Genomic DNA, 19,203 nt, shown 5'->3' with positions numbered 1-19,203 from the left:
ACTAACTCATATGAGTTAATGCAACTCATATGTATCAATCGCAATCAGCTTGGAAGCTGGTGATACTAGTCTGCAAGGGGGTGGTACAAAGGTTGGTTCATCTAAATAGATAAAAACAAATAACTGCGGATGCTGGAAATCCAAAACAAAAACAGAATTACCTGGAAAAACTCAGCAGGTCTGGCAGCATCGGCGGAGAAGAAAAGAGTTGACGTTTCGAGTCCTCATGACCCTTCGACAGAACTAAGTAGAAATAGGAAAGGGGTGAAATATAAGCTGGTTTAAGGTGTGTGTGTTGGGGGATGGGGTTGGGTTGGGGGAGAGAAGTGGAGGGGGGTGGTGTGGTTGTAGGGATAAGCAAGCAGTGATAGAAACAGATCATCAAAAGATGTCACAGACAACAGAACAAAAGAACACATAGGTGTTGCAGCTGGTGATATATATCTAAAAGAATATGCTAATTAAGAATGGATGGTAGGGCACTCAAGGTATAGCTCTAGTGGGAGTGGGGGGAGAATGACCCAAACCTCCCTGTCGCTTGCCATTTCAACACTCCACCCTGCTCTCTTGCCCACATGTCTGTCCTTGGTTTGCTGCATTGTTCCAGTGAAGCCCAGCGCAAACTGGAGGAACCACACCTCATCTTCCGACTAGGCACTTTACAGCCTTCCGGACTGAATATTGAATTCAACAACTTTAGGTCCTGAACTCCCTCCTCCATCCCTACCCCCTTTCTGTTTCTTCCCCCTTCCTTTTGTTTTTTTCCAATAAATTATATAGATTTTTCTTTTTCCCACCTATTTCCATTATTTTTAAATATTTTTAAATCTTTTATGCTCCCGCCACCCCCACTAGAGCTAGACCTTGAGTGCCCTACCGTCCATTCTTAATTAGCACATTCGTTTAGATATATATCACCAACTTCAACACCTATGTGTTCTTTTGTTCTGTTGTCTGTGACATCTTTTGATGATCTGCTTCTATCACTGCTTGCTTGTCCCTACAACCACACCCCCCCTCCACTTCTCTCCCCCCACCCAACCCCCCCCCCAACAAACACACACACCTTAAACCAGCTTATATTTCACCCTTTTCCTATTTCTACTTAGTTCTGTCGAAGGGTCATGAGGACCCGAAACGTCAACTCTTTTCTTCTCTGCCGATGCTGCCAGACCTGCTGAGTTTTTCCAGGTAATTCTGTTTTTGTTTTGGTTCATCTAACCCTGTTTAGCTTTATGATACCTTCAAATTGCGAATTTTTTGCCAGAAATCTCAACTCAAACCTTCAACTCAAAACTTCAGAATGTTTTAGTGTACTTTTCCTTTAATCTAACATGGGGCTTTCAACCCTAAAATGCTGAACTACGCACACAAATGACAATTTACGGAAGAAAACACATTAAAACTCACATACAAATGCTTCCTTGCACACAAACAAACATATATTTAGAGGTATGTATTTATATTCCTGTATCCTTAACTTGACTTCAAATTCTCATATTCTAAATGAAACTTCAAATAGCAGTGGGGGAAATAAAGGGACCTTGAAGACTCCACCTATAGGGACCATCATAAATTGACGAAAGTTCACATTTCCCCTACTCCTGCCTGTCAGTGCTTATTAACTCCCCAGGACTACCCCCCTTTTCTCTCTCTCTTCAGCACAAGCAGCTCTTGTAACTTAGATCAATTATACAAGGTAATAGTAACCATCACCCCTTTCTTTTCCTTATCCTTTTAGTTCTATTCCATCACTATTTTTGTTCTCCAGGGGTTCCCTGTGGATTCCATCCCCCTTGCTGCATTTTTGTGATTAATCTTGACTGTTGTTCCGCTATGAACCTTGTAATAGAGTCTGCGGTTCCCCAGTTGAGTTCCATAGCACTATTCTGTTTCCCTGACGGGACTCTGTTCTTATTCCCGTCTATCTCTGCGCAGTACATTCGCGTGGCCCTAACAACTTAGTTACCTGTGGTATGTGTGGCTTCATTTATTTCTATGGGGTCTGGCCTCCCTCCGCGGCTTCAGCTAGGGTTTATTTAAAACTGTAACCCGCCAGCACAGCTCCACCCTCCTCGTACTGGGTTCTGGCCTTCCTGCGCAGCTTATGATTATATTTCAAACCGTAACCTGCCAGCATGGCTCCGCCTCCCATTTCGGGTAGTGGTCTGGCCTCCCTGCGCAGCTTCAGCACCGCTAGCCCGCCTGCGCGGCTCCCCCCCCTACCCCGGCGACTCCTATCTCTGTCCTGTCCTGAGTCCTTCTCCTGATCCTTTGATACTCAGCCGGACTATGCTCGGGTAGGCTTCCTGCACTAACTACCGGTGGTAAATGAAATATACTCACCCACTTTTCAGAGCCATCCTGAGGGTCCAATCTGAGTATCCTGCTGACTACGCCAGACTGTTGTGGTCACTTTGACAAATGGACCACAGGAGTCTCAGGTACAGGTCATTTATTTGAGCAATTGCAAGGAGAGAACCATCTTTGTGCAGCTTGAGACAGTACTCTGCTAAATTACAAGTATTCAGTATATTTATACATTATTGATAATGTACAAGAACAGTTTCCAGATTCTGATCTTGTCAACATATAGGTTTACATTAAACAGACATCCCTGGTAACAAGTACATGCACCGTATGTCTCTATTTGTTTTCACGCAGGCAGAGACCTTCCCTCCTACCTAAACCAGGACCATCTGTTCTTCCCCTTTCTGTTGAAGAGCACACTTAATCTTAGTTGTTATTGCCAATGCTCTGACTCCAGTCTGGCTCCCAAGGCCTTTCTGTTGTTTGCAGGCCCTAAGGCTGTGCAAGGTTCACCTGGTAACCTTTAGCTGTCAATGTGCTCGGTAGCACTGGCTGCATGGAGATTTTAAGTAATTCATTCCTTTTAAATAAGTTCTTTCTGCACCCCTATATTCCCCCCCTAACACAACCTTGTGCAGCGCTCACGAGCATCACCCGTAGGACGTCAAGGAGGAGGCACTCGTGCTTCGGGGTGGGGGGGGGGCGGGGGGGGCAGGGGGCACAGGCAAGTCACTTTTTCCCAACTGCCTTTCAGTGCGGTGCCCAGGATAACATTCCAGTGGGGCAGAGCCCAGGTGTGGGTGGAGTGGGGGTGGTTTGGTTGGAGGCAAAGCAGCACAGACTGCAGGTCTGAAGGAAGTACACAAGCATATGCTGGGGGTGGGGGAGGAGGGCGTGAGGGAAGCGGCCCTGTACTTGGAAAAGCTTTTCAAAAGTAAGCACCTTCCGCAGCTGAAGCCGTTCAGCCGCAGCTCCTTTGACAGGCTTGGAGCTGGGCCTCTGAAGCTTTTCTGCTCACTCAAGCAACACAAGAGCATGAAAGTGCCATCAAATGTTCCAGAACTTTTCACCCCTCGGGCGCACACTGCAAATTAATGTGCGTTTTAGGGGCAGCGGAACAATTGGCCGACTGGGCAAGTTGTAGAATCCCCTTGCGAAAGGTGGTCATGGCGCAGTCACTGGTGGAGGCGCTCACAACCCCTTGCAATGTCTTTGTTCAGGTTTAGACCTGTATCCCTCATGGTTCAAGCTAACAGTGCAGCCTTGCAGTGCGGGTTAGGAGAATGGCTGCACCTGAGAGCACATCATGCAGTCCAATGGCTGAAGCTGCCGCCAATCGGTCAGGTGGAGGTGAGTGGGGTTTCAGACAGTCATGAAGTGCATCACACACTGGCCATCCAAGTGGTTGCCAGCACTTGCTGGCATGCGTGAAGAGACCTTCAGACTTAAGCAAGAGAGGTTCTTAGGACACCTATGCTAACCAGCGCATCTCTCTCTTTGATCCTGCAGGAGGAGAACATCAGGTTCATGGAGCCTGGTGATTCAGCAGTATGCCTCATGGCTTACAGGGAGCAGAGAAGAAGAAGAAGAGAGCAGCGGAGGTGCCTGGCTCAGCAAAGGGAGGAGCACCTCCCTCAAGATGAAGGTGCGGCAGGGCCTGCTGTGCACACAGCTGAAGGTCCACAGAGAGCCGTCGCTCGTAGGCACCTCACTAGACCCAGGGTTTATAGACAGTGCCTGTCACTGCTGCAGGTGACTGAGAACCAATGACGCCAAAAGCTGCGCATGTCTATGGAGCTGGTTGGTCACATATGCCACCTGCTGCAGGATTTGGCGAGATATGGGGAGCACCCACTGCCAGTGGCCATGAAAGTGACTATGGCGCTCAATTTCTATGCCAGTGGCTTCTTCCAGGGCTCCACGGGTGACTTGTGCAGGATCTCGCAAGTCTCCACTCACAAGTGTAACCAGGAGATCATGGACGCCATCTTCACAAAGGGACAGAATTTTGTGCGTTTCACCTGGGATCAGGAAAGCCAGGAAGTAAGAGCACTTGGATTTGCGCAGATCTCTGGTTTTCCACAGGTGCAGGGGGCCATCAACTGCACTAACGTGGTGTTTAGATCTCCGTGGCAACAAGCAGTCAACTCGGGCTTCCACTAGCTGAATGTTCAGCTGGTCTGCAACCATCACAAACACATCCTACAGGTCTACACACGATTCCCAGGGAATGTCCACAACTCCTACATTCTTAACAGGCCTCAGATCCCTGACATCTTCCAGGGCCCACAGACACTGCAGGGTTGGCTCATCAGGGCAAGGGCTACCCACAGAGGATGTGGCTGATGATGCTTATGCAGCAGTCTCAGAATGCAGCAGAGCAATGGTTTAATGATAGGCATTTTGAAAATGGAGCTCTGGGGCCTCGACAGGTCTGGTGGAGCACTGCAATACAGCCTCCAGAGGGTGTTGCACATCATCATCACTGCTGTGCACTGCACAACCTGGCGCTTCAATGAGGGGTGGACATGGCTGAGGAGGAGATGGAAGATCTGCACATCTCCTCCAATGAGGAGGACATCGAAGGGGATGACGATGGTGAAGCCCTCGAAGGTGAGGATGCCGGCAATGAGGCCATGAGGCACTGGCCACACGAGGCAGGCGCGCTCAGGTGGCCCTCATAGCTGCAAGACTCATGGAGGATAATGACGAGATGTAGAGAGGACAGTCCTGGCTTCCTCACCATGCATCTATGAACGTTTGACTCCTGTGTGGCTGATGGCAGCGCACATACCCTCAGTGTTCAGGCTCATGTCATGGAGACGTAATGGAGGCCCTAATAATCACTAGAGACCAGGAGGATGATGAAGACATGCAGTGAGGACACACCATAGATCTTCACATTGCCTCAGTGAATGTCTGACTCCTGTTTGGCTGAGGGCAGCTTGCTTGCTGTCTGTGATCAGGATCAAATCGTGGAGATGCAGCCGTGAAACTTCAAATGCACCTAATGTGTTGTCATCCTTCAGCACCTGACCCCTTCAGGATCATATCACAACATCACCAGTCACAGACGCCGAAGAGATGGGGGGTCAGCCCCATCTCAAGGATGCTGAAAGCACACAGAGAGATTGATGGAACTCTGTGATGCCTGCCCATGACATTCTGGCAGCAATGACAAGCACCGTTGAGATGCAAGTATCACCAGTCCAGTGAGTGTGAAGCCAAACCATCACTTTGCTCTGAAGGTTACACACTGCACAGCAAAAAGACCCTGGACTGAAATACCTGCTTTTATCACGTGCAGGAGCTGCTGGTCCTCCTCCCTCTGGCTGCCCGACAGCCCTGGTTGACTCCTTGATGAAAAGGGGAAGCTGGAGTGAGATCGAGCTGCCCCACACCCCTCTCATATTGACATTGTTGGAAGCCAACTATGGCATCAGCAATGGAGTCCAGCCCACAGAGCAATGCAGGGCCGATGTCATGGAACAAGGTCACCATGGCAGCCGCCATGTTTGTTGACCTCAGTACATCGGCATGCTGGCACTATCACCTTGGACTGAAAGTGGACAGAGTCCTCCATTGTCCCTTGTAATCTGAGGAGTGCACCAGACATCCCTTCCTGATGTTCCCGTGATTGCCTTTGCAGCTTCACCAACTGATTGAAGACCGAGTCCACAGGCTCATCATCTGAGTCAGACTCAGTAGATTCCTTGCCTCCAGCAGTCCTCTGAGTGCCAGCAACCAAGGATGCCCCTGCCTCCAGCTGCTGTGGAACAGATTGTGTACTCTGCTCACCAGATTGTGTTCCTGAGGCTGCTGTACCTCTAGGTCCCACCGAGGTGTGCATCACTGCTCTGATGGAGGGTGTGGGTGAGCGACGTGATGGGTCTTCAATGGTGCTGCCCGCAGGGTCCTCATCTGAGGTGCTTTCAGCGCTGGGGTCAGGGTCAAGGTTGCCTGAGGGCAACATATCAGATGTGCCTAGTGGAGATTATTGGTGCTTGGCAGTTGTGTTGAACACAGAACAGTGGACTCAGAGTTGCATTGAGAGACGAATGATGTAGTGCAGGATCATCACATGGGTCTTCATCACCAACCTCACCGTTGCCGCAGGAACGGTCCACATCCTCTCCAGCCAGCTCCAACATGCGACTCTCAGACGGAGTGAGGACCTTGATGTCTGGACCTCTCCCGCTGATTGTGCACAATCTTTTCCTGCCTAAAGACAGATGGAGAGAGTGTGAACAAGGTGCATACCAGGCCATATGAGAAGGACGTCAGGTGCATGTGTGAGTAGAGCCATGGACAGGAGGAGGAGGTTATCTCAAATGGAGATGTGAGGGTGTGTGTGAGAGAGTGAGTGGTGATGACCCTTGAGCTGGCAGTGAGCTAGATGCCAATGAATGTGCGATAGGCTTGTGAGTGGGTGAGTTGAGATTGATGAGATGATTGATTTACCCTGGCGGCATGGATGAGATTATTCATCTATTTTCTGCACTGGATAGCCAACCGGTGTGGAATGTTGGCACTGACCACCTCTGCCATCACCTCCCAAGCCGGAGTGGTGAGACTGATGGGCCTCCTCAGCAAAAGCGGTGGTAAAGGACATGGAGGCAGGCCCCCACGGTGCCCAGAAGACACCCCAGAGATGCTTTACTGAATCGAGGGGCTGCACTCTTCTTGGCTTTTGGGGCCCTGTCTTCACCGGAGCAGTCCTGGGCTGCAAGCATGGAAAACTGTGCATGCAGCTGCAATTTAAATGTGTCACCTGGCATGAGAAAGCGGTAAGGTAACCAAGTGACGGGCAAATCAGAGGCCAATAACCAGCGATCCAGCATGTTTCCCATGACTGCATAATTCCTGAGGCGGGAAGAGGATGACACGGAGTGAAAACCCACCACTTCAGCCAGCGGGTAAAAGATCTTTTTCCATGCCTGCTACCACACTTAGAGGAAATCTGGGATGATTCCGCGCTTTGAATATTTTTAAGGCAGAGGTACATGGATTTTGTATAAGCAAGGGTGTGAAAGGCTTTTGGGGATAAGCAAGAATGTGATGTTGAGGTTAAAATCAGATCAGCCATGATTTTATTGAATCGCGGAGCAGATTTGAGAGGCTCAGTGTCTCCTAATTCCAATGTGTGAATGCACATAGCAGGAAGCTAGGGAAATGTGAAGAGGTGGTTCTGTTAATTAATGATGGTATCAGCACAATAGAGAGGAATGATCTAAGTTCAAGAAACCAGGACGTAGAAGCAGTTTAGGTAGAGATGAGGAATGATGAATGCAAGAAGTCACTTGTGGGAGTGGTGTACAGGCCCCCTAACAGTAGCCACAAGGGAGGACAGAATATAAAGGAGGAAATAATGGAAGCTTGCCAGAAAGATACAGCAATAACCATGGGGAATTTTAATTTACATGGAGACTGGAAAAATCAGATGGACAAAGTTAGCCTAGATGAGGAGTTCATAGAATATTTTCAGGATAGCTTCTTAGAACAGCACGTTCTGGAGACAACCAGAGATCAGGCTATAGTAGATCTGGTATTGTTCAATGAGATAGGATTAATTAATTAATGACCTCATAGTGAAGGTGCTCCTAGGTAGCAGCAATCATAATATGATTGAATTTTACATTCCGTTTGAGGGAGAGAAGAGTGGGACCAAGACTAGTATTTTAAACATGAATAAGGACAATTATGAGGGTATGAAAGCAAAAAACTGGCAAGGTTAAGGTAAAAGCAAAAATACTGCAGATGCTGGAAATCTGAAACAAAAACAGAAAATGCTGGAAAAACTCAGCAGGTCCAATAGCATCTGTGAGAGAAAAACAGGGTTAACACTTTGAGTCTGACTCTTCTTCAGAGCTAAAGCGAAGTAAAAATGTGATGAAATTTATACTGTTTAAAGGGGGTGGAGCATGTGAAGCTGGATAAAAGGCCAGTGACAGTTGGAGGCAAAGGAGAGATTGACAAAGATGTCATGAACAAAAGGACAAAGTGGGTGTTATTGGTAGTGGTAAGGGCTAAAGGAGGTGCTGATAGTGGCTTTAAAGTAGTGGCATTTTTGATCATTTTTCCCCCCCCTCCATCCCCTTCCCCCACCCCACCCCCTCAAGGGCCATCTGTCACTTGTTCATGTTGTTCTTTTCAGAGTACTTACCCTGGTCCTGCTATTATCATATTCTGCTTTCTTATCTTACAACCCTTTCTCACAACCCCCTGCAGACTTTGATCTAACACTCCAAAGCAAGCAGAATTGCACTGGATACCTAGCATCAGAGCACTTGTAAATGCAGCAGAGTTTGGCCAAACTGTTCACTATTAAGCCTAGTTTTCTGTAAGACAACCTCAATTGGTACTTTATTGTTAGTGAAGTAGAAAGGGAGTTTTACCCTGCATCAGTTGTGGCCTGGAAGTGTTTTGTGCTGAGAAAGATATGGCCGGAATACCATCCCCTTCACTGAAATTACTCACCCATATGGAAACAAAAACATACTGAAATGTGTAAAATAAGCACTTGAAGTTTAAAGTTAAACTTGCCTTAAAAATATAGACCATGCTAGTCACAAAATATATGTCAGAACCCTATTGGATACAGTACTTTTCCAGGAGAAAATTCAATGTCCCAACCAGAGCTCCATTTGTTGGCTAACTATTATACCAATTAATACAGCAGTGTGTATCAGCTATGACACTTAACAAAATGTTGCCTTGGTTCATATACAGTGGGCTCAGTTTTAACTCTATGTATGTAAATGAGGTTTTCGTGAGTTAAAATTGAGCCTTTTCTGTTGTTACAGGTGATAAAGGTGACCTATGTGTAACATGCAGAGGAATTTCACATCCTGGACCTCCTGGTCCACCTGGCCCTCCTGGAATACCTGGTAAACTATTGTTGATGTTAATATGTTTCATACCTGTACCTATATAATAGATAGTTATTTTATGGCCGTAACTTCTGAGCTCCAGCACATTGTAACTGGGGGGTATCACAAAGATATACTGGGGAACCTGCCCCACCGCTGGAGGTTCCCAGGTAAGGATTTTCACGGCGACTGTCCGGGAACTGCAAACTTCCGATGGGCAATTGCCTTACACTGGGAACCACACAAAAGTGTGATTTAATCGGCAAACTTTGGTTGGTTCCGATTGTTTTGCATCAGTAGTTACCCAGAAAAAGTTAGAATTAAAATCACTTCTAGCTTCTGGGTAACTATTGTACTGACCTCCCCTGACTCCCACCATGGGCCTCCTCCCACACCCCCCAACCCCCAGGGGACTCCACCCACCCAACCACCCCCCCCTCCCCCCACCACCCCGCCCCCGACTACCCCCCCCCCCCAACCCCGCAACAAAGGAATCTCCCCTCCCCACCGACTACACCCCCACGGACTCCCCACGCTCACAGAATTCCCCACTCATCCACTACCCCCATCCACGGGACTCCCCACTCTCATCGCACCCACCCACCTCCCACCATGGAAACTCCCCACCCCCACAGGACTCTCTCCCCATGCCCAGGCGGCTCCCCCCATTTCGCCTATGGGACTCTTGCCCACTACGGAAACTACCCACGCCCACGGGAACTCCCTCCCACAAGGCGTGCCTCCTGATTTCACATCCTGCCCCATCACCACCCCTCCCCCCAGCCTTGTCCAGGCTTGACTGCCAACCACCCCGCACTGCTGGCTAGGCCTGACCCCACCCATACCAGGCTTGACTCCCCCACCAGACCCGGCTTCACTTCCATCCCCCAACCCCTGCCAAGCCTGACTTACCTTCCCATTCCTGTCCAGGCCTGCCTCCCCCCAACCCATCCCCAAGGCCTGACTGCCGACCTCCCCACTCTCCCTCCAGACCTAGTGCTGTAAAAAAAGGGGCATGGTGTACTTACCTGAGACTGAGTTGCCCTTGATGGTAGGCCCCAGGAACGTGCTGCACTACACAGATCTCACCCGGCCTGAGTAGGAAGGTCGGACGAGATGATTACCTGGACCTCCAGGTAAGTACTTTTTAGCGGAATGGCAATCCAACTCAATTGCCACTCCATCAAAAGCTATGGTCCAACATATGGTGCAATTAAAATTTTGGGACATCAAAATAATTCATTTTTCGTACATGTTTTATTTTTGGTTGATCCTTCCTATCAGCTGATCCCATTATATTTTTAATATCGTAATGAGCAAAAATCATATTACTATGTAGGTAGTACAGAGATATAGCAAAACATTTATTAGCTGGCAAGTAATGCAGAAAGTCCAACGTTCATCTCCAAATAACCACTGAAATAATTCCATATTTCAGGGTACTGTGATTAAGTTGATCTGTTGTATTTTATTTGAATTCTTGCCTTAAAGTTATCATTTGAAGGTTTAACCGCTCTGAAAAGTTTTGATATTTTGCCCAAATCTATGACTCTGTTAGTTGAATGCAGGATGAGAGATGGTGGTGTAGTGGTAATGTCATGGGCTAGTCATCTCAAGAATGATGCCTTGGGGAGATGGGTTCAAATGCCAGCTGTTGGAATTTGTATTCAATTGAATTTGAAAATTGCTGTATAATGAGAGAATACTAAGATGTAGTTGGGGTAGTGGAAAAGTGATAAGAGGATGTTATTGGTGTAGGGGAGTTGAACAAATGATAGGATGCAGCCACTGAGGGCTACCAGCCACATTTTCGGTGTGACTCCCACTGGAAAAGGTAATCCGCAACCCTCAGCAGTTCCTTTTCCCATCACCCTGCACACACAAAAAGAAAGAAGATGGAGAGAAATGTCTATTACTGTTATTACCATTATGCAAGATTAATATGTTATTTAAGCTACACTTCATACCCCTCTCAGAATGTTCCCCCATTCATTTGGGTCTTTCTAATTTCTAAGAATAACAAGGTTCAGGAATTTGAAAAGCTTTTATAGTGTTCCTGCTTTGGTATATATGATTCGCTTTGTTTCCACGATAGGTAGACCAGGATTACCGGGCCAGAAAGGAAATCCTGGTCATTCTGGTGAACGTGGAAGAACAGGTTTCCTGGTAAGATTCCTTTCATTTATCCTTTATACCACCGCCCCACCTCACCACCCCCACCTCCCCCCTACCCCCAGCTCCCAGTTTGCAGAGATCTCACATTGAGTACCCCCCTACCAGGCTGGAATGTTTCTCCTCACTCTCTGCTCCTGCCATTGTGTAGCCAGCTGATTGAAGATGCATTTGAGGGCATCTACTCTCTCCCATTACTATGAGTATAGTCTCAATCAGGAGAATAATGTTGTTCTGACAGTCACCATGACCAGTGACCAAAATACATGTAAAAATAAAGCAGAACTTGTAGTGCTGCGGAAAAGGTTAAGCCATCTAAGTATTCAGTTTAAAGTAATTGCTGCAAAGTAACTGACATCAAATTTTCCAGATTCTGTCCATTTCTTTGGCATTCCTTTGTTGAAACTGCAAATTAGGAAAGGAAGACTTGGACTTATATAACACTCCTGTTGACTACCAGATGTCTCAAAAGTGCTTTGCAGCCAATGAAGTATTTTTGAAGCATAGGCACTGTTGTAAATGCGGGAACAGCAGCCGCCAATATGTGGACAGCAAATTCCCACAACAGCAATGTGATAAATGACCAGATAATCTGTTTTTGTGGCTGATTCTCTTTATTCCATCACTGTTAGAACAATTAGAATAATTTTGTGGTCAACTTTATGTAATTCCATCCCCCCCCACCCTCCCCACACTACAAAAGCCTAGCAGTGGGTTCTTCTGCAATCAGAATCACAGCTTTGTCTTTGAGCTTTGTCACAGCTCAGTCATGGCTCAATTGGTCGCACTCTAGCCTTCGAACTAGAAGATTGTAGGTTCAAGTTCTACTCTATGACTTGAGCATAAAAATCAAAGCTGTCATTCCAGTAAAGTACTGAGGGAATGCTGGACTTTCAGGTGAGATGTTAAAATGAGGTCCTGCCTGACCTCTCAATTGGATGAAAAAGATCCTGTGGCACTGCTTTGAAGAAGAGGAGGGGAGCTATCCCTGGTGTCCGCCTGATATTTACACCTCAATCAACATCACAAAAACATATCATCTGGTCATTGTTGGAATTTGCTGTACCCATACTGGCTGTCACATTTCCTATATCACAAAAGCAACAACACTTCAAAAGTACTTCATTGGCTTTACAATGCCTGGTGGTTTTGTAAGGTACAATGCAAGTCTTTCTTTCTTTCTCATTAACCTTCAACTCTGGACACTATCCAACCATAAAATTCAGATTAAAGAGAAAAATAGCAAAACTTTGTCAAGGAAACAGCATATAACAAATATAACAGCATACTTCCAAAATTTAAAATAATGTGCCGTAGGTCTGTAGGACAGAGTATAGAGGGGGAAATAATGGGGGCTCGTGAGAAAGGTACAACAATAATCATGGGTGATTATAATCAACATAGATTGGACAAATCAGGTTGGCAAAGGTAGCCTGAATGATGAGTTCATGGAGCATTTTTGGGACAGTTTTTTAGAGCAGTATGTTTTAGCACCAACAAGAGAGCAGGCTGTGCTAGATCTGGTAATATGCAATGAGTTTCAATTAATTAATGACCTCATAATGAAGGCGCCCCTTTGTGTTACAATGTTACATAATAGGCCATAACTTCTGAGCTCCAGGGCAGTGTAACTCAGGGGTACCCCAAAGATGTTCAGGGGAATCCCCCGCTAGAAGTTCCCAGGTAAGGTTTGCACGGCAATTGCTTGGGGAGCGCAAACTTCCCTTGGGAATTGCCCTGCGCTGGGAACCATCCGAAAATGTAATTAAAATCACAAACTTCAAATGGTTCCAACTGTGTTACATGAATAGGTAGCTAGAAAAAGTTAGAAGGATTGAAACCCTGGATTAGCTTATGGGTAACAATTGTACAGGCCCACAACAACCTCCCCATGAGACTCCCCTCATGCCCCCGAACCTCAGGGAACTCCTCCTACTCCATGGGACTCCCCCACCCCCTGACTACACCCCCCCCCCATGAATTCCCCACCTCCACAGGATTCTCCTCCCACAGGATTCCCCACCCACAGGATTCCCTCTCCCCATAGGATTTTCCCCTCCTATGGGATTTCTCCCCTGGGAGTTACTCCCCAGAGGATTTCCCCCCATGGGATTTCCCCCCAAAGGATTCCTCCTCCCATGGAAACAGCCCCCACGGGAAACACCCACTGCCCCCCCTCTCCAAACACAGGAAACCCCCTCGCATGATTCCCCAACCACCCCCACCATCAGGACTCCCCCTCAAGGCCAGACGCCCGGCTTTCACCGCCATCTCCACTGAGGCCCAACCCCAACCCACCCCTCATCGAGGCCCAACCCGAAGCTTGACCCAACCATCCCTCCGAAGCCTGAACCCCCCCCAGCCCCTGAGGCCTGACCCAATTCCACCTCCCATCTCCCCCGCAAGGCCCAACCTGATCCCCCCCCACACCCTGAGACCCAACCTGACCCCCCCACCAAGGCACAACCCACGCCCACCCCCAACTTATCACCTGCTGATATTTTAAACTAAAATAAGGGCAATTATGAGGGTATGAAGGCAGGGCTGGCTAAATTGAACTAGGAAATTAGATTGAGAGACAGGTCAGTACATTTAAGGAGCTATTTCAGAATACTCAGAGAAGATATATTCAGTGAGAAAAAAAGGTTCTAAGGGAAGGATGTACCAGCCATGGCTAATTAAAGAAGCTAAATATAGTATCAAATTGAAAGAAAAAGCATATAATTCCACAAAGATGAGTGGCATGTCAGAAGAATGGGCAGAAAATAAAGAACAGCAAAGAATGACTAAAAGGTTAATAAGGAAGGAGAAATTAGAGAATGAGAGAAAGCTAGCTACAAATATAAATACAGATAGTAAAAGTTTCTTCAGGAATTTAAAGAAGAAGAGTCATTAAAGTGAGCATTTGTCCTCTAGAGAGTGAGAATGGGGAATTAATAATAGGAAATAAGGAAATGGCAGATGAATTAAACAGATATTTTGAGTCTGTCTTCACTCTAGAGGATACAAATAACATACCAGAAATAATTGTGAGTCAGGAGGTGAAAGGGAGGGAGGAACTTTAAACAATTAGAATCACCAGAGAAAGGGTACTGAGAAAATTATTAGAACTAAAAGCTGATAAGGTCTTGATGTGCTTCATTCCAGAATCTTAAAAGAAGTGGCTGCTGAAATAGTAGATACATTGGTTTTAATATTCTAAAAGTCCCTAGGTTCTGGAAAGGTCCCATCAGATTGGAAAATAGTGAACATGATTCCTCTATCCAAGAAAGGAAGGAGACAGAAAGCAGGAAATGACAGGAGCTACAGATTAACATCTGTCATAGGGAAATTGCTGGAATCTATTATTAAGGAGGTTATAGTGGGGCACTTAGAAAATCTCAGTGCAATCAAGCAGAGTCAACATGGTTTTGTGAAAGGGAAATCACGTTTGACTAATTTATTGGAGTTCTTTGAAGAAGTAACAAGCAACGTGGATAAAGGGGAATTTGTAGATGTGCTGTACTTAGATTTCTAGAAGGCATTTGATAAATAGATATGACAAATGGAGTGCCTCGGGGATCAGTACTGGGGCTTCAAATATTTATAATTTACATAAAAGACTTGGATGAAAGGACCGAATGTTTGGTTACTAAATTTGCTGATGACACAATGATAGGTAGGAAAGTAGGTTGTGAAGAGGACATAAGGAGTCTGCAAAGGGACATAGATAGGTTAAGTGAGTGGGCATAAATTTGGAAGATGGAGTACAATGTGGAAAAGAATGAGCTTGTTCACTTTGGCAGGAAAAATAGAAATGTAGCATATTATTTACATGGAGTGAGATGCAGAATTTAAATGTTTCATAATTGTATTGAAGCACCTCAGAGTGCAACATGACGTATGTCAATAACTCCAATACCATAGTAGTGTCTGACTGTCTGTAATGACCATTATGAAATGACTGTAATGTTCATCGATTGTATTGAAGCACCTCGTGATCCATGTGGAAAAGTTGAATATGATTGCAATTTTTGTGATGGCTATTTAGAAATGTTTTGTAATGTTGTTTCAGATATTTTATGAATGAAGTATATTTTTTCAAAAAAAAGCTCTGAGTTACAGAGGGATCTAGGTGTTCTGGTACATGAATGGAGAAAAGTTTATATGCAGGTACAGCAAATGATTAGGAAGAAATGGAATGTTGTCGTTTATTGCAAGGGGAATGGAATGTAAAAGGAGGGATTTGCTACAGTTGAACAGAGCATTGGTGAGACCACAAGTAGAGTACTGTGTACAGTTTTATAGCCTCTTTATTTAAAAAGGGATATAAATGTGTCAGAAACAGTTCCGAAAAGGTTCACTCGACTGATAACTGGGGTGACGGGTGTTGTCTTACGGGGAAAGGCTGGACAGACTGGGCGTGAATCCATTGGCGTCTGGAAGATTGAGAGGTGTTCTTATTGAAACATAAGATCCTGACGAGACTTGACAGGGTGGATGCTGAAAGGATGTTCCCCCTTGTGGGGGAGACTAGAACTGGGGGACACAGTTTAAAAATACGGAGTCTTCCATTTAAGACAGAGATGAGAACATTTTTTTTCTCTCAGAGGGTCGTGAATCTTTGGAACTCTGTTCCCCAGAGAGCAAAGGAGGGGGCAATTAATATTTTTAAGGCAGGGATAGATAGATTTTTGACTAACAAGAGAGTCAAAGGTTATCGGGGGTGGGCGGAATGTGGTGTTGAGGCCACAATCAGACCAGCCATGATCTTATTGAATGGCAGACCAGGTTTGAGGGGCCTAATGGCCTACTCCTGTCCCTAATTCGTATGTTTGTAAGTATTTTGCTGATTGAAATTCCCTATTTTTTTCTAGCTTTACATTGTCACTTTTATTTTTTGTTTAACAACTTCCAGGGTTCTCCAGGCTCTCCAGGTTTTGGAGGATCACCAGGATTGATGGGTGAACCAGGAATCGGTGGCAGCCAAGGTGATAAAGGAAACAAAGGTGACCCAGGCTTCCGTGGGGATACAGGAAGGGAAGGAAGTGAGGGAATACCCGGTCGACCGGGACCACAAGGACCCCACGGAATTAAGGGCGACCCGGTCAGTACATTCATACTGTTACTTGTTCTTAATGTGTCAGCTTTGACTCAGTGTTAGTATTCTCTTTGAATCTCCTCTATGCTCACCACCAGCCACAAGAGCTCAAGGACTTCTTTGCCATTAAGATTGAGAGCACCAATCAGCTGCCTCTGCTGCTTCTCTCCTTTCCACTAACTCACTTGGCCAAATTTCCTCTAAGGCTCTCCCCTGCCCTAGCCCTGAAATTGTATCTTTCCTTTGTTTCTCTCCTATCTTTTCTTATGCCCTGTCCAAGTTCCTCCTGTCCATGGGACCCACCCCTTGCTCCCTCAATTCCATTCCCACTAAACTGCTAACCACCTGAATTCCCTTCCTGGTCCCATGTCACTGATATTGTTAATAATTCTCTCTTCAATTCATCCAAAACTCTGCTGCCCACATCCTAACTCACACCGAGTCCCTTTCACCCATCACCCCTGTGCTCGCTGACGTACATTTGCTCCCTGTTAAGCAATACTTCAATTTTAAATTTTTCATTTCCTTTTCAAGTCCCTCCATGGCCTGCCCCCTACCTATCTCGCTAATCTCCTCCAGCCCTGCAACCCTCTGAAATATTTGTGTCGTCCTATTCTAGCCTTTTACGCATCCCTAATATTAATTGCTCCACCTTTGACAGCCGTGCCTTCAGCTTGCAAGGCCCTAAGCTCTGGACTTTCTATCCCTGAACCTGTCCACCACTCCCTTTCCTCCTATAAGACACTTCTTAAAACTTACCTTTTAGCCCTAGTATCTCCTTATGTGGCTCTCCCCCAGTAGTGCACTGAAATTTCAGCCTAGATATTGTGCTAAGCTTGGTGTTAAATGTTGCTCTATAACACTCCTGTGATTGGCTTGAATTTTTAAATATGTTAGAGGCCTTTTATAATTACAAGTTGCTGTTCCTGTTGAATCAGAAGGAGTAGTGTTGAGCCCCACTCCAGAACTTAGCACAATATCTAGGCTGACGTTTCAGTGCACTACTGGAGGAGAGCTGCGCCGTCGGGGGTGCCTCCTTTTGCATGAGACTTTAAACCAAGGCCCCATTTGCAATATCAGGCAAAATTAAAAGATCTCATGACACCATTCAAAGAAGAGCAGGGGAGTTCTCCCAGTGTCCTGACCAATATTTATCCCTCAAACAACACCAGCAATACAGTTTGTGCATTCAATTCTCTTCTTGGTGTTTGTGGAACTTCGTTCTGCGCAAATCGGCTGTGAAGTTTCCCTACATTACAACAGTGACTGCATTTCAAAAGTACTTCATTGACTGTGAAGCACTTTGGGATAGCCTGAAGTCATGATAGGTGCTATATAAATGCAAGTTATTTTTCTTTTACAAAAAATCTGTGCTAATTGTATAATAATGTTTTAATAGTCAATAGATTCAATTCTAAACCATTGACCTTTACTTTATTTCATCAAGTACTGCAATGGGATAATCAAATTCTGACTTTACAATGAAGATACTTATTTTCCTATGGAATTTATAGAAAGTAGCAGGACTTATTAGGAAGAATCTGATGTCCCAGATGGGAAGCTGCAGGGACACCAGCAGAGAGCTTAGGCCAGCCCCATTTTAACAAAAAATCTTTGGGAATTCAGTGGCCAGGAAAACATATTTTAACACTGGACTGGAGAAACTGGGGGCTGTTCTCCTTAGGGAGGGGAAGATTTCTTTTTATTCTTTAATGGGATGGGAGCCTCACTGTCAAGGCCAGCATTTGTCAGCCATTCCTAACTGCCCTTGAGAAAGGGTGATGAGCCGTCTTCTTGAACCACTGCAGTCCATGTGGTGTAGGTACACCCACCGAGCTGCCTGTAAGGGAGTTTCAGGTTTTTCAGTGACAGTGAAGGAACTGTGTTCTGGTTCCAAGCCAGGAGGGTATGTGACTTGGAGGGGAATTTGCAGGCGATGGTGTTCCCATGCATCTGCTGGCCTTGTCTGTTTAAGTGTCATGGGTTTGGAATGTGCTGTCAAAGGAGAATTAGCAAGTTGCTGCCTCCTGTAGGTGGTCCATACTGCTGCCACTATGCACTCGCCATGGAGGGAGTGAATTATTAAGGTGATGGATGGAGTGCTGATCAAGTGGCTGCTTTGTCCTGGATGGTGTTGAGCTTCTTGAGTGTTGATGGAGCTGCATTCGTCCAGGCAAGTGGAGAGTATTCCATCACACTACTTACTTAAGCCTTGTAGATGGTGGACAGGCTTTGGAGGCTCAGGAGGTGAGTTACTCACTGCAGAATATCCAGCCTCTGATCTGCTATTGTAGCCAAAGTATTTATATGGATGGTCTAGTTATGCTTCCAGCCAAAGTCAGGATGTTGCTTGTGGGGAAAGTTCAGCGATGGTAATGCTGTTGAATGTCAAGTGGAGATGGTTAGTTTCTTTCTTGGTAGAGATGGTCATTGCCTGGCGCTTGCATGACATGAAGATTATTTGCCACTTATCAGCCCAAGCCTAAATGTTGTCCAGGTCTTGCAGCATCTTTACACGGATTGCTTCAGTGTCTGAGGAGTTGTGATTGATACTGAACACTGTGCAATCATCAATGAACATCTCCACTTCTGACCCTATGATGGAGGAAAGATCATTGATGAAGCAGCTGAAGATGGTTGGGCCACCACGCTGAGGAACTTCTGCATTGATATCCTGGGGCTGAGATGATCGGCCTCCAACAATCATAACCTTTGTGTTAGGTATGATTCCAACCAGTGAAGAGTTTTCCCCCGATTCCCATTTACTTCAAT

General features: G+C 46.0%; 1 protein-coding gene across 1 annotated transcript in view; it reads left to right on the top strand.

Moving 5' to 3' along the window:
* Window positions 1–5,743: 5,743 nt before the first annotated feature.
* The window catches only part of LOC121287139 (collagen alpha-5(IV) chain-like), a 104,911-nt gene continuing 91,451 nt past the window's right edge, over window positions 5,744–19,203 (top strand). Inside the window, exons 1-4 of the mRNA XM_041204713.1 lie at window positions 5,744–5,837; window positions 9,114–9,197; window positions 11,275–11,345; window positions 16,249–16,437. Coding sequence (XP_041060647.1) covers window positions 5,744–5,837; window positions 9,114–9,197; window positions 11,275–11,345; window positions 16,249–16,437 — 438 coding nt within the window. The remainder of the gene's footprint in view (window positions 5,838–9,113; window positions 9,198–11,274; window positions 11,346–16,248; window positions 16,438–19,203) is intronic.

Source organism: Carcharodon carcharias, chromosome 2 (assembly GCF_017639515.1).
Source record: "Carcharodon carcharias isolate sCarCar2 chromosome 2, sCarCar2.pri, whole genome shotgun sequence".
In the NCBI taxonomy this organism is placed as follows: Eukaryota; Metazoa; Chordata; class Chondrichthyes; order Lamniformes; family Lamnidae; genus Carcharodon; species Carcharodon carcharias.
Note: the sequence above shows the minus strand (reverse complement) of the source record. Positions and strands in the feature narration are given on the sequence as shown.